We start from the raw sequence: 12,876 nt of genomic DNA, 5'->3' as shown, positions 1-12,876 counted from the left end.
TTATCTATCCCAGTTGAGAGCATTTTCCATTTCTGAGGATTTTGGTACTGGCAAAAAAACATTGAGAACTGAAATTTGGCGAATTATTGAAATTTTATTGGGCGCGATTCGAAATGAATCAAAGGCTCACTTGGGTGTCTTAATTTTGCAGAATTTTGAAAATTGTGAATACTAGAAATGATTTTGTATTAGGAGCTGCATTTACTTGAGCTGGTACACAAGTGAGACACAACTGTGGAATGCATTTGTGATGGCCAGTTGGGTAATCCTTATTAACACCTGAACTTTGGAGAGAAGGTAACTGTCTGATTCGGTTCTGCAACCCAACAAGAGAGACATAGACTTCAGAGGATAATTAGAACTGCAGAAAAAACATTGGCTACCAACCTGCCTCCCATTGAGGACCTGTATACTGCACAAGTCAAAAAGAGGGCTGTGAAAATATTTACAGACTCCTCACATCCTGGACATAAACTGTTTCAACTCCTACCCTCAAAATGAGGCTATAGAGCACTGCACACCAGAACAACGAGACACAAGGACAGTTTTTTCCCAAACGCCATCACTCTGCTTAACAAATAATTCCCTCAACACTTTCAAACTATTCACTAAGTGTGCATTACTATTACTATTAGTCTTCTCATCGTTCCTATCGCCCATCTCCTCCCACTTATAACTGGATGACTGTAACTTTATTGTTTGTATCCTTAACGATTTATATCGATCGTTTCCTAGTATGATTTGATTGCTTATTTGTACCCTGTGACTATCATTAAGTGTTGTACCTTATGATTCTTGACGAATGTATCTTCTCTTTTTATGTACACTGAGAGCATATGCACCAAAGACAAATTCCTTGTGTGTCCAATCACACTTGGCCAATAAAGAATTCTATTCTATTCTATTCTATTCTATTCTATTCTATTCTATTCTATTCTATTCTATTCTATTCTATTCTATTCTATTCTATTCTATTCTATTCTATTCTATTCTAGACTTTTTCTAGCCCATGTGTTTTAACAGTAAACAGTATTTGTGTAACACATAAGAGTATTTTCATGCCAAGCCATGATTTATTTTTACTGTAGTTTGCAAAATATATTGCAGCTGTTGTACTCACACGCTACGTCAAACAATAATCTGTGGTTCATAAACAAGAAGTAGTGTATAGAGTAAGGTAAGTCATAAGAACAATAAACAAGTATTTTGACCTAATACGATATAACAGCTTTTGATAGAGAAATCCTGATTATGATATCTAATAAAATAAGCTCCCCTTTTAATCAATCAATATGGTGGTTGGGATTCTGTTAATACCGAATGTCTATTAAATTGGAATGAGAGTTAGCAAATATTATTTACATATAGTGAAATGATAAATCAGATTTTGCACCTGTATAAAATGGGAACATAATGTAACATAAGAGTGTTTTTGGGATTTTATCCAAACAAAGTTTTTTTTTCCATTTCATCCAGCTCACTAAAGTAAGGTTTATTAAATCAAGAATTTAATACTGGTATTAAAGTGTTCGTATTGATAAAGTCTTGGTAGAAGGAAGGGAAGCAGGAAGCTTTCCATTGAAATTAACACAGACCAATTGGAAATATGTGACTTTTGAGAGCTGTGATCTGTGTGCATGCGATTAGTGGGCTTATATTTTACTGAACTTCAGTATGGTTTTATCTGATTTTTGTTGGTCAGTGAAATGTCCTATTTTTATTGGGTTCACCACCCAAATTTTCTTGGACAAATGGGTAGCTTTATATATTGGATGGATGGATGGATGGATGGATGGATGGATGGATGGATGGTGGATGGGTGGATGGATGGAGAGAGGGAGGGATTGAGAGATGGATGGATGGATGGATGCATGCATGCATGAATGGAGAGAGGGAGGGATTGAGAGATGGATGGATGGATGGATGGAAGGATGGAAGGATGGTGGGTGGGTGGATGGATGGTGGATGGGTGGATGGATGGAGAGAGGGATGGATGGATGGATGGATGGAAGGATGGATGGTGGGTGGATGGATGGATGGTGGATGGGTGGATGGATGGAGAGAGGGAGGGATTGAGAGATGGATGCATGGATGCATGCATGCATGGAGAGAGGGAGGGATTGAGAGATGGATGGATGGATGGATGGATGGATGGATGGATGGATGGAAGGATGGTGGGTGGGTGGGTGGATGGATGGTGGATGGGTGGATGGATGGAGAGAGGGAGGGATGGATGGATGGATGGAAGGATGGATGGTGGGTGGATGGATGGATGGTGGATGGGTGGATGGATGGAGAGAGAGAGAGGGATTCAGATATAAAATATTTTCATACACTAAGGTACTGTCTTCCTTGCAGTTATGATACAATGAAGCTTCAGAATATAATTACATCTTTAAAGTTTGTCCCAGGATATTTTTGGAACAAAGAATTAAATCTAGCAAAGCAATTTTAGGAATGTTTTCTCAGAATTGTTCCATTACAATCAGCGATGCTTTACAGTTGCAATTTCTGCAAGTAGCTGGCAGATATTAAGATCCTTTCCTGCGTACATAAGTAAAACGCTGCAAATGAAATTACATCCTTAATTATATCCTTTTGTTTTTGGGAAGGTGGCTACCATCCAGTGAAAATTGGAGATCTTTTCAATGGTCGATATCACGTTATCAGAAAATTAGGATGGGGTCACTTCTCTACCGTCTGGCTATGCTGGGACATGCAGTAAGATATGTTCTTTCTCTTTGCGTCTTATTTTTATCATAGATAGAAAATGGAGGGATAGATAGATAGATAGATAGATAGATAGATAGATAGATAAGATAGATAGATAGATAAGATAGATAGATAAGATAGATAGATAGATAAGATAGATAGATAAGACAGACAGATAGATAGACAGATAGACAGATAGATTGATATAGACAGAGAGACAGACTAGATAGATAGATAGATAGATAGATAAGATAGATAGATAGATAGATAGATAGATAGATAGATAGATAGACAGACAGACAGACAGACAGACAGACAGATAGATTAGATAGATAGGCAGATAGATAGACAGATAGATAGATAGACAGATAGATTGATATAGACAGAGACACACTAGATAGATAGATAAGATAGATAGATAGATAAGATAGATAGATAGATAGATAGATAGATAGATAAGATAGATAGATAGATAGATAGATAGATAGATAGATAGATAGATAAGATAGATAGATAGATAAGATAGATAGATAGATAAGATAGATAGATAGATAGATAGATAGATAGATAGATAGATAGATGCATGCATGCATAGATACAGATGGACAGATAGGATAGCCTAACACACACACAGACAGAGCAATATATGTATAATGTGTCCTGTGCAACCTGCTGAATGTAGCAGTTTATATGTTTATTAATGCTGCCTAATCAAACATACGTTATATTGAAATCTCTTCCCCTAAGAAATGATCGATATAGTATTGAGCGAATGTGGTTTAAGAGGAAGTGAATCTGTTTTTACAGAAGTCAGGCCCAGGATGTAATTATCCTTCCGATCTGGTTTGCTAAAAATATTATCTCAAATCCTATTAGTTAAAGGTTATTATTGAAGACAAAGTACTGGCTGTCCTTTAGCCATCTGAATCATATTGCTGAAATGTTGTTAGCATTAGGAATGAAGGCGAATATACCCCACCCTGGATAATGTTGCAGGATCCAATCTGGGTCGATGTAATATTTCGGACTTATGCTGGAGCCTATCCAGGGAATTTCTCCCTACTGGAATGTAGAGACAAGTTCCCACATTCCAGTAAAGAGAACTTCCCTAAAAAATGGGCTCCAGCACAAGTCCGAAAGCTCGGATGACTAAATCTCTGGTCCCAGGAACTAATCCAGATTGGGTGGCAACCCCTGAAGTGAACCTGGCTGGTGCCATCTTGAAAGTTTCAGGGTTACCACACAACAGTGGGGGGGGGGGAAATAGTTAGATGGGGTTTTGTAGCCAAAACAATAAAGCTTTCCTGTGGGAACCAAGGTCATTCTCACAGGTGACTGGGCCAGAGGAGGAGTGAAGTAACCAAGCAACCGGCCAGCTTCTGGATTGGACAGCTTGATCAGTGACTTGGAGGGAAAGAGGAAACTTTTACTTTTAATTAGGTGAAAGCCGCGGGAACTTTTAGACTCGGCTTTCACCAGTCGTGCCAATATGATGTATGCAATAAAACTGTATAGCGTTGATAGTTTTTCTTTTTAACTATTATTTTAAAGGGGGAAACGGTTTGTCGCCATGAAAGTTGTCAAGAGCGCTCAACATTATACGGAGACAGCCTTGGATGAAATAAAATTGCTGAAATGTGTAAGTATCGCCACAACTTTCCATTCAATGAATTGTGTTTCTACAGACACAGGTAATTTTTACGACTCATTTAGGAATAAGGAACACCGTTCTAAAGCTACAAGGCCTTTTCAAACCCGCATTGTTTTTAAAATAAATGTTGGTGCTGTTAAAATATAATGCGTTTTAAATATGACGTGTGGGTGCGCTTAATTCAAAACGTACATGATGGGTTTTTTTCCTCTCTTTGTTTTTAGGTTCGTGAAAGTGATCCCAACGATCCGAATAAAGATATGGTGGTCCAATTAATTGACGACTTTAAAATTTCCGGCATGAATGGCATACGTATCTTTTCTATCTATTTTTCTTTCCAAGCCTCATTAAAGATGGTTCACGCTCTTCAGAATATTATATTATTGTTAGTGGATCAGTTCTTTTAAAAATGAATCATTATAGTATGAAACACTATAGAAATAATGATTTTTTTAATAAAGTGTAGGGATCACCTCAGTTATTCAGATATTTCATCTAGTCATATTTATTTTTGAGGGCTCACCTCAATTGTCTTACAAAGCTCTAAATTGGTGTTTTAATGCTTTTAAAAATATGACAAATAGCTTTTGTAATAATTTGAATATTTTTGTATTTTTGGAAATAAGATTTTAAAATTCAGGTTAAGGTTTATACGGGACTTATCTTACCATATTTTCTTAAAATATCGACCACATAAGTTTTCATGTTCTAAACTAAATGTCCTTAAGTACTGTAAATACAGCTATCAAGATACATTACGATATACAATACTTATTTTACAATACTTAATTTGTATAATATAATATTTATTTCTGCACCTTTGTCTATTTTTATAACTATGGGAATGTGTCTATTTTCATAGTGTCGGCTTTGACAGTCAAACAAACGATACATTGTCACTAAATAAAACACCAGCTGATTCTATGATGGATCTATGTTACATTATAATTCTAATTAGTTATAAGGTATTGTTGCTACAGGAACAATTTACGTTCTTTTGACTTATGCTAGACTGAAAATTCCTTTTGCTGTTGCCTAAGATGTTGTCATAGAGATATTTTGCATCAACTGTGAGGTTTATTTCTTTTCCCTCTTTTTTTATTACAGCATTATTATTTAATGAAATTAATTTATAGGCTCTGCTCATATTTTCTTTTCTCCCCCGTTCAATTGTGACTGATTCTCAGGGACTCCCTGGACAAGTCCTTTCAGTTTTCTTGTCAAGGTTTTTCTCAAGTGGTTTGCCATTGCCTCCTTCCTAGGGCTGAGAGAGAATGACTGGCCCAGGCTCACTCACCTGGCTGTATGCCTAAAACGGGACTAGAACTCAGAGTCTCCTGGTTTCTAGTGTGAAGAATTAACTACTGCACCAAACTGGTTTTCATGCTCATATTTATCAGCCTGTAAATCAAGGGTTTCAAACTCAAGGCCCGCGGGGTGCTTAGATCTGGCCTGTGAGCCCACCCTGGAAACAGCAAAGGACTGGCCCGCGATGCCTCTGCCAACGAAAACAGCCTGGGGGCCCACCCGAACTCCATTTTCACTGGCAAAGAGTTGAAGGAGGACGTTGCAGCTGAAAACGGAGCCCGGGCGGGCCTCACACAGCATCCCCGAGGTCCGTATTTGCTGGCAGAGGGCTGCAGGAGGCTGTCGCAGTCAAAAATGGAGTCCAGGCAGGCCGCGCGCGGCCTCCTTGAGCTCCATTTTTACTGGCAGAGGGCTGCAGGTGGCCGTTGCAGCTGAAAACGGAGCCTCGATGAGTGACATCGAGCTGGCCACACCCCCCGAGGTCAAACCCAACCCTGATACGGCCCTCAATGAAATCGAGTTTGACACCCCTGCCGTAAATGGTCAGCATATTTAATTTTGATGGGGCTAGTCTAGGGTTGTGCAGTTCTTCCTTTATGTAATACATTGCAGGAGAGTCCATTCCATCCTTTCATTTCAGCAGAATTCACCTTTGCAAACATCGTTGTGCGCCAATAAAAATCACTTGCCGTTTATCCTTAATGGAAACACAGATGTCTGTATGGTTTTTGAAGTACTTGGACATCACCTTTTAAAATGGATAATTAAGTCCAGCTATCAGGGCCTTCCGATCCATTGTGTGAAAAGTATAATACAGCAGGTAAGATTCCAGTATTCATATATCATTAATTCAAGTATGAATATGTCATTGTCTGGCAAAACTCGTAGAGATTGTATTTTTAGATATTTTAGTCCTCTCCTCCGCCCCCCAGTATTTATTTATTTATTTATATTTATTTGTTTGTTTGTTTGTTTGTTTGTTTGTTTGTTTGTTCTATTTATATGCCGCCCTTCTCCGGAGACTCAGGGCGGCTTACAATGCGTTAAGCAATAGCCTTCATACTTTTGTATATACCTGCTTAGTAAGGCTTTTTGTCCAGTAATTCGTCATAAGAGCGCAGTTGCCTTCCGCCGTGCCCTTAAAACTTTCTTTTTTCAGCAAGCCGGGCTGGCTTAATACATTTTTAAAATATTTTTAATTGGTTTATTTTAAATTGGGGCCAAATTAATATATATCTTTTTAATTGTTTTTAATGTTTGTATTGTATGTTTTTTATCTGGCTGTACACTGCCTTGAGTCCCTCGGGAGAAGGTGCGGTATATAAATTCGAAATAAAATCAATAAAATAAAATAAATAAAGTTATGAAACACTAAGTTAACACTTTGGAAATAAGAATATCTGAAGAGTTCCAGTTTAAAAAATTAGTTACTGACATTCTCAACTTCACAAAAACGGCATTTTTACAACCTGTAGCAGTAGGTGAAATGACATTGTGCTTGTCTCAGCCAGTCTTCTATAGCAGGGTCCCCAATCCCCGGTCCGTGTACTGGGACTGGGCTGCGGCATGCCAGAAATTGGGCTGCGCAAAAAAGCAAAGACCCATCCACGGGATGTAGGCAGCACGTGAAATCACGCCCCCTCCTGGCCGTGGAAAAATCTCTCTCCACGGAACCGGTCCCTGGTGCTCCAAAGGTTGGGAGCCGCTGTTATTTGGCACTTAATACAGGTAGTCCTTGACTTATCTCTGGTGGCTTACGACCTAAAGATCCATCGTCAAACCCCTTCAGTAGTCATGTGACTGAACTTCAGACACTCGCAACAGCAGTTTTCCCCACTTATGACCATTGTAGCATCCCCATGGTCACGTAATCAAAGTTCAGACGCTTGGCAACTGGCTCATATTTATGACGGTTGCAGCATCCCGGGGTCACGTGATCTCCCTTTGCGACCTTCTTAACGAGCAAAGTCAACGGGGAAGCCAGATTCACTTAACAACGTTACGTTCCTAACTTAACAGCTGCAGGGATTCACTTAACAATGGTGGGAAGAAAAGTCGTAAAATCAGGCTTAACAAACGTCTCACTTAGCAACAGGCGTTTGCTCCATTGCGGTCGTAAGTCGAGGTCTACCTGCACAGCGTAACTTTCGGAACTTCTTATGTCGCCATGCTCGTAATAATACTGAGGTTAAGCAACATCTGGAGGGCTGTGAATAATTCCTCTTGGTGCTAAAATGTTAAATCCTGACCAGCGTCCTTGTTTTTTGATGGTAATGCAATTATTCTCCGTCTGAATATTTTGCAATCAGGTATTGCAGGGTTTAGATTACCTTCACAGCAAATGTAAGATCATTCATACGGATATCAAACCAGAAAACATCTTGATGTGTGTAGATGACACCTACGTGCGGAGAATGGCGGCGGAAGCGACCGAGTGGCAGAAAGCGGGGGCGCCACCTCCCTCTGGCTCAGCAGGTAGCAGCGTTTAAAATTCGTATTTTCCGCCAACGAGACAATGCAGGCTGTAATAACACCGAGTCGATTTTACTTAATGGGAACAATACGTTTAAATGCGCTGAATTGGAAGGGTTAAATTTTCAATCGCTTTGCAATAGGAAAGGAACAAAAGCGTGTTTCCCCCAAAATAAGACTGGGTATTATACAGTGGTGAAATCCAAATTTTTTTACTACCGGTTCTGTGGGTGTGGCTTGGTGGGCATGGTGTGATTTGGTGGGTGTGACTTGGTGGGCGTGGCAGGGGAAGGGTGCTGCAAAATCTCCATTCCCACCCTACTCCAGGGGAAGATACTACAAAATCTCCATTCCCACTCCAGGGGAAGGATACTGCAAAATCCCCATTCCCACCCCACTCTGGGCCCAGCCAGAGGTGGTATTTGCCAGTTCTCTGAACTACTCAAAATTTCCGCTACTGGTTCTCCGAACTGCTCAAAATTTCCACTACCGGTTCTCCAGAACCTGTCAGAACCTGTTGGATTTCACCCCGGTCTTATATCGACTCAGCCTTCCATCCTTTCTAAGGTGGGTAAAATGAGGACCCGGTTTGTGGGGGCAATAAGCTGACTTTGTATAAAATATACAAAAGTATGAAGGCTATTGCTTAATGCATTGTAAGCCACCCTGAGTCTCCGGAGAAGGGCGGCATATAAAAATAAATTTAAAAAAAATTTAAAAAATAAATAATATATTATATGCCGCCCTTCTCCGAAGACTCAGGGCGGCTTACAATGCATTAAGCAACAGCCTTCATACTTTTGTATATTTATACAAAGTCAGCTTATTGCCCCCACAAACTGGGTCCTCAATTTACCTACCTTAGAAAGGATGGAAGGCTGAGTCAACCTTGAGCCTGGTGAGAGGCCCCTGGTGGCTCAGCAGATTTATATTAATTTTTAATCATTATATTAATATAATCATTAATATTAATTTTAAAGATGCATTAGGGCTTATTTTCTGGTTAGGTCTTATTTTGGGGGAAATATAGTACTAAACGCCTCTGTCTGCTGATGATCTTAACTGACGGCTTATTTTTGGGGTAGGGCTTATATTACGAGCCATTCTGAAAAATCATGCTAGGACTTATTTTCTGATTGGGTCTTATTTTCGGGGAAACAGGGTGTACACACACACACACACACACACACACAACTTTACCCTTGTGGTAGCTAAAGAAAGCTTAATTATATATTTTTTTTCGTTCCACCGGGTTCTTCCTAATATGCCAGCTCGCCCTGGCTTTTTATTCAAAAGCCGGTGTAAAGGTCAGGAAATGAAGTATTCAAGTCATTTCTTGAGGGAGTAACCAAACACAGAGGATTCAAATTATTTTTAGTTCAGGGAAAGAAGCAGCCCGATTGAAAATACAGAATAAAAATACGGGGTCGGTGAAACAGAAAAAGTAACGGTTATCAAGGCAAAACCAAAGAACTGCATTTCAGACCTGAAGCTCAGTTGACGGTTTTAAAAGGTACCATGTTTCTCCGAAAATAAGAAAGGATCTTATATTAATTTTTGCTCCAAAAGATGCATTAGGGCTTATTTTCTGGTTAGGTCTTATTTTGGGGAAAATACGGTACTAAATGCACCCATCTGTCTGACAATCTTAACTGGGGCTTATTTTGGGGGTGGGTGGGCTTATATTATGAGCATCCTGAAAAATCATGCTAGGACTTATTTTCCAGTTGGGTCTTATTTTTGGGGAAACAGGGTAATTGGGAGCCCTGAGCCTCTTGACCAGGAGTAGCGAGGCTCATTTATAAAATAGGTTTTCAGTAAATTTCAGCGGATAGATTCTGCTAGAAATGGTGTGAGCTAAAGAAGTTATTTTGGCAAGCAAAGGAATTTTATAGGATCTACGGAGGTTTATCTCCAACCCCCGGGCAAAGGAGTAGAAATGGAAGGAGAAGAGCAAAATAAATAAATAAAATAGAATTGGAGTTAAATCATTTTAGAAGCATAAAAGATAACGCTTTGAACCGGGAAGGCTTTTGACTTCGAGCAGGGATGAGCAATCCATGATCTTGAAAGTCGGCCCCCCTCTATTGTAGCTCTAGGGCAGGGATGAGAAACTATGGCCCTTTTGTGACTTGTGGACTTCAACTCCCAGAATTCCCAAAGGAATTGGTTGGAAGCAGGAGGCAATTCCAGTTTCATTTGGGAAAGGTATAGAAATCTCTCTTGTCCCATAATAATGTTGTCATCCTGGGAACGGACGTCTTTCGTGAAGCCTATCTCCTCGAGTCAGTTCCAGTCTTCTAGATTTTTTCTAGAAGAAGACCAAAGGTCGGTGGAACAGTCTGGCTTGGATTGTAGATTATGGCTTGGGTAGGAACATGAGTTCCTACCCAAGCAAAATCGATGGGTGAATGACAGAGCTCTCGTTTTGAGAGAACCAGCGAAAACGTTTCCAGGCAATGAAGACAAACGTTTTTGAACGTGCTCGGTTGGCTTAGACCAGGGACAACTTTGGCAACTTTAAGACATGTGGAGTTCAATTCCCAGAATTCCCCAGCTAGCCATGCCTTCCCCTCAATAGAGTAGAGTAGGGGAGCCGAGGGAAGCAAGGAGGGGGGGAAGAGAGAAGAGAAGAGCAGAAGAGCAGAAAAAGAATAGAATAAGAATAGAATAGAATAGAATAGAATAGAATAGAATAGAATAGAATAAAGCAGAACAGCATAGAACAGATAACTAGAATAAGAATAGAATAGAATAGAATAAAGCAGAACAGCATAGAACAGATAACTAGAATAAGAATAGAATAGAATAGAATAAAGCAGAACAGCATAGAACAGATAACTAGAATAAGAATAGAATAGAATAGAATAGAATAAAGCAGAACAGCATAGAACAGATAACTAGAATAAGAATAGAATAGAATAAAGCAGAACAACATAGAACAGATAACTAGAATAAGAATAGAATAGAATAGAATAGAATAAAGCAGAACAGCATAGAACAGATAACTAGAATAAGAATAGAATAGAATAGAATAGAATAGAATAGAATAAAGCAGAACAGCATAGAACAGATAACTAGAATAAGAATAGAATAGAATAGAATAGAATAGAATAAAGCAGAACAGCATAGAACAGATAACTAGAATAAGAATAGAATAGAATAGAATAGAATAAAGCAGAACAGCATAGAACAGATAACTAGAATAAGAATAGAATAGAATAGAATAAAGCAGAACAACATAGAACAGATAACTAGAATAAGAATAGAATAGAATAGAATAGAATAAAGCAGAACAGCATAGAACAGATAACTAGAATAAGAATAGAATAGAATAGAATAGAATAGAATAGAATAGAATAGAATAACAGCATAGAACAGATAAATGTCGAATAGAATAAGAATAGAATAGATAAATACAGAATAGAATAGAGATAAATGTGGAATGGAATGGAATGGAATGGAATGGAATGGAATAGAATAGAATATAGAATAAAACAGAATAGAATAGAATTCTGTATTGACCAAGTGTATTTGGACACACAAGGGATTTGTCTCTGACGGAGTCTTATATCCATTGGTTTTTTTAAAAAAATATACACTTGAGTATTCATAACTGTGACACTGGCTGTCTCTTATTTTATTTTTCAGTGAGTACTGCCCCACAACAAAAGCCTGTAAGTACTGTTACATTATTGTTATTTAGATATCTGATTCTTTTGTTTGGATGGTTAAAAGATTAAAAAAAAAAACCTTTTAAATTTCATTTATGAATCTTTATCTGACGACGAGTCTTTTTTGCATAACATTCATCACGCATTATATTTGCCACTGGATTTTAAAACACGTAATGCCACTTAGGTTAAATAAAACTACTAAGTACAGGTGGTCCTCAACTTACGACCTCAAATGAGCCCAGAATTTCTATTGCTAAGGGAGAGAGTTGTTAGAACTGAATTTTGCCTCATTTTACGACATTTCTGGCCACGTTTATTAAGTGAATATTAAGATCATAAAATGACGCCAAATTCACTTTAAAAAAACATCTTAACTTAGTAACATAAATTTTGGGCTCAATTGTGGTCGAAAATCTGGGACTTACCTGTAACTATCTCCTTTCTGGTATTACGGTGTAGACTACATTCCTGCCTGCAGCTAAGCATTAAAATGCCATTCATCCAAAAATAGCTATGAAACGTATTTTCCTTCGAAGATCGTATTTCCATAATTCATGACAAATGGCTTGTGAAGCATCGGAAAATTTCAACCACCGTTGGTGAGAAGAGAAGGGATTTCACTAGGTTAGCAAGCTTTTTTTTTTTAATAAAGACTGGGTCAGGAATTTTATAGCAGTTGCTTTTATTGGGTTTATTTCTGCATAGAAATATACCATGCTCTGCGTCATTTCCCCCCCTTTTAATCCTCAACGTTGACTTCGGTCCGATGTTTAGCAGTCTTTCTTCAGCTTTATACTTTTGTCAATTTATACCAATGAGTCACTGAAGCAGTCGGCGTGAGCTTAAATGGACTCCAGAGGATGGTAGAGGACAGGAAGGCCTGGAGGAACATTATCCATGGGGGTCGCGATAAGTCGGACACGACTTCGCAACTAACAACAACCCAATGCTCACAAAAGAATGAAAGCTGGTAGCATTTTAGAAAGGATCATTTAAACACCGCAATAAATTTAGTAGCTGCATTTATAGTGGGAAATTCAAGACAAGGTCCAGTAT

General features: G+C 38.7%; 1 protein-coding gene across 11 annotated transcripts in view; it reads left to right on the top strand.

The window, feature by feature from the left end:
* Positions 1-12,876, top strand: part of SRPK2 (SRSF protein kinase 2) — a 138,350-nt gene that overhangs the window by 95,436 nt on the left and 30,038 nt on the right. For all 11 annotated transcript variants that reach the window (XM_087873357.1, XM_087873358.1, XM_087873354.1 and 8 more), the window contains 6 exons: positions 2,613-2,721; positions 4,264-4,351; positions 4,588-4,675; positions 6,385-6,491; positions 7,981-8,146; positions 11,795-11,820. In XM_087873357.1, coding sequence (XP_087729483.1) covers positions 2,613-2,721; positions 4,264-4,351; positions 4,588-4,675; positions 6,385-6,491; positions 7,981-8,146; positions 11,795-11,820 — 584 coding nt within the window. The remainder of the gene's footprint in view (positions 1-2,612; positions 2,722-4,263; positions 4,352-4,587; positions 4,676-6,384; positions 6,492-7,980; positions 8,147-11,794; positions 11,821-12,876) is intronic.

The sequence above is a fragment of the Pantherophis guttatus genome, chromosome 7, assembly GCF_059756535.1.
Source record: "Pantherophis guttatus breed Tessera chromosome 7, ASM5975653v1, whole genome shotgun sequence".
Lineage (NCBI taxonomy): Eukaryota > Metazoa > Chordata > Lepidosauria > Squamata > Colubridae > Pantherophis > Pantherophis guttatus.
The sequence above is the reverse complement of the archived record's forward strand: the minus strand, read 5'-3'. Positions and strand labels throughout refer to the sequence as shown.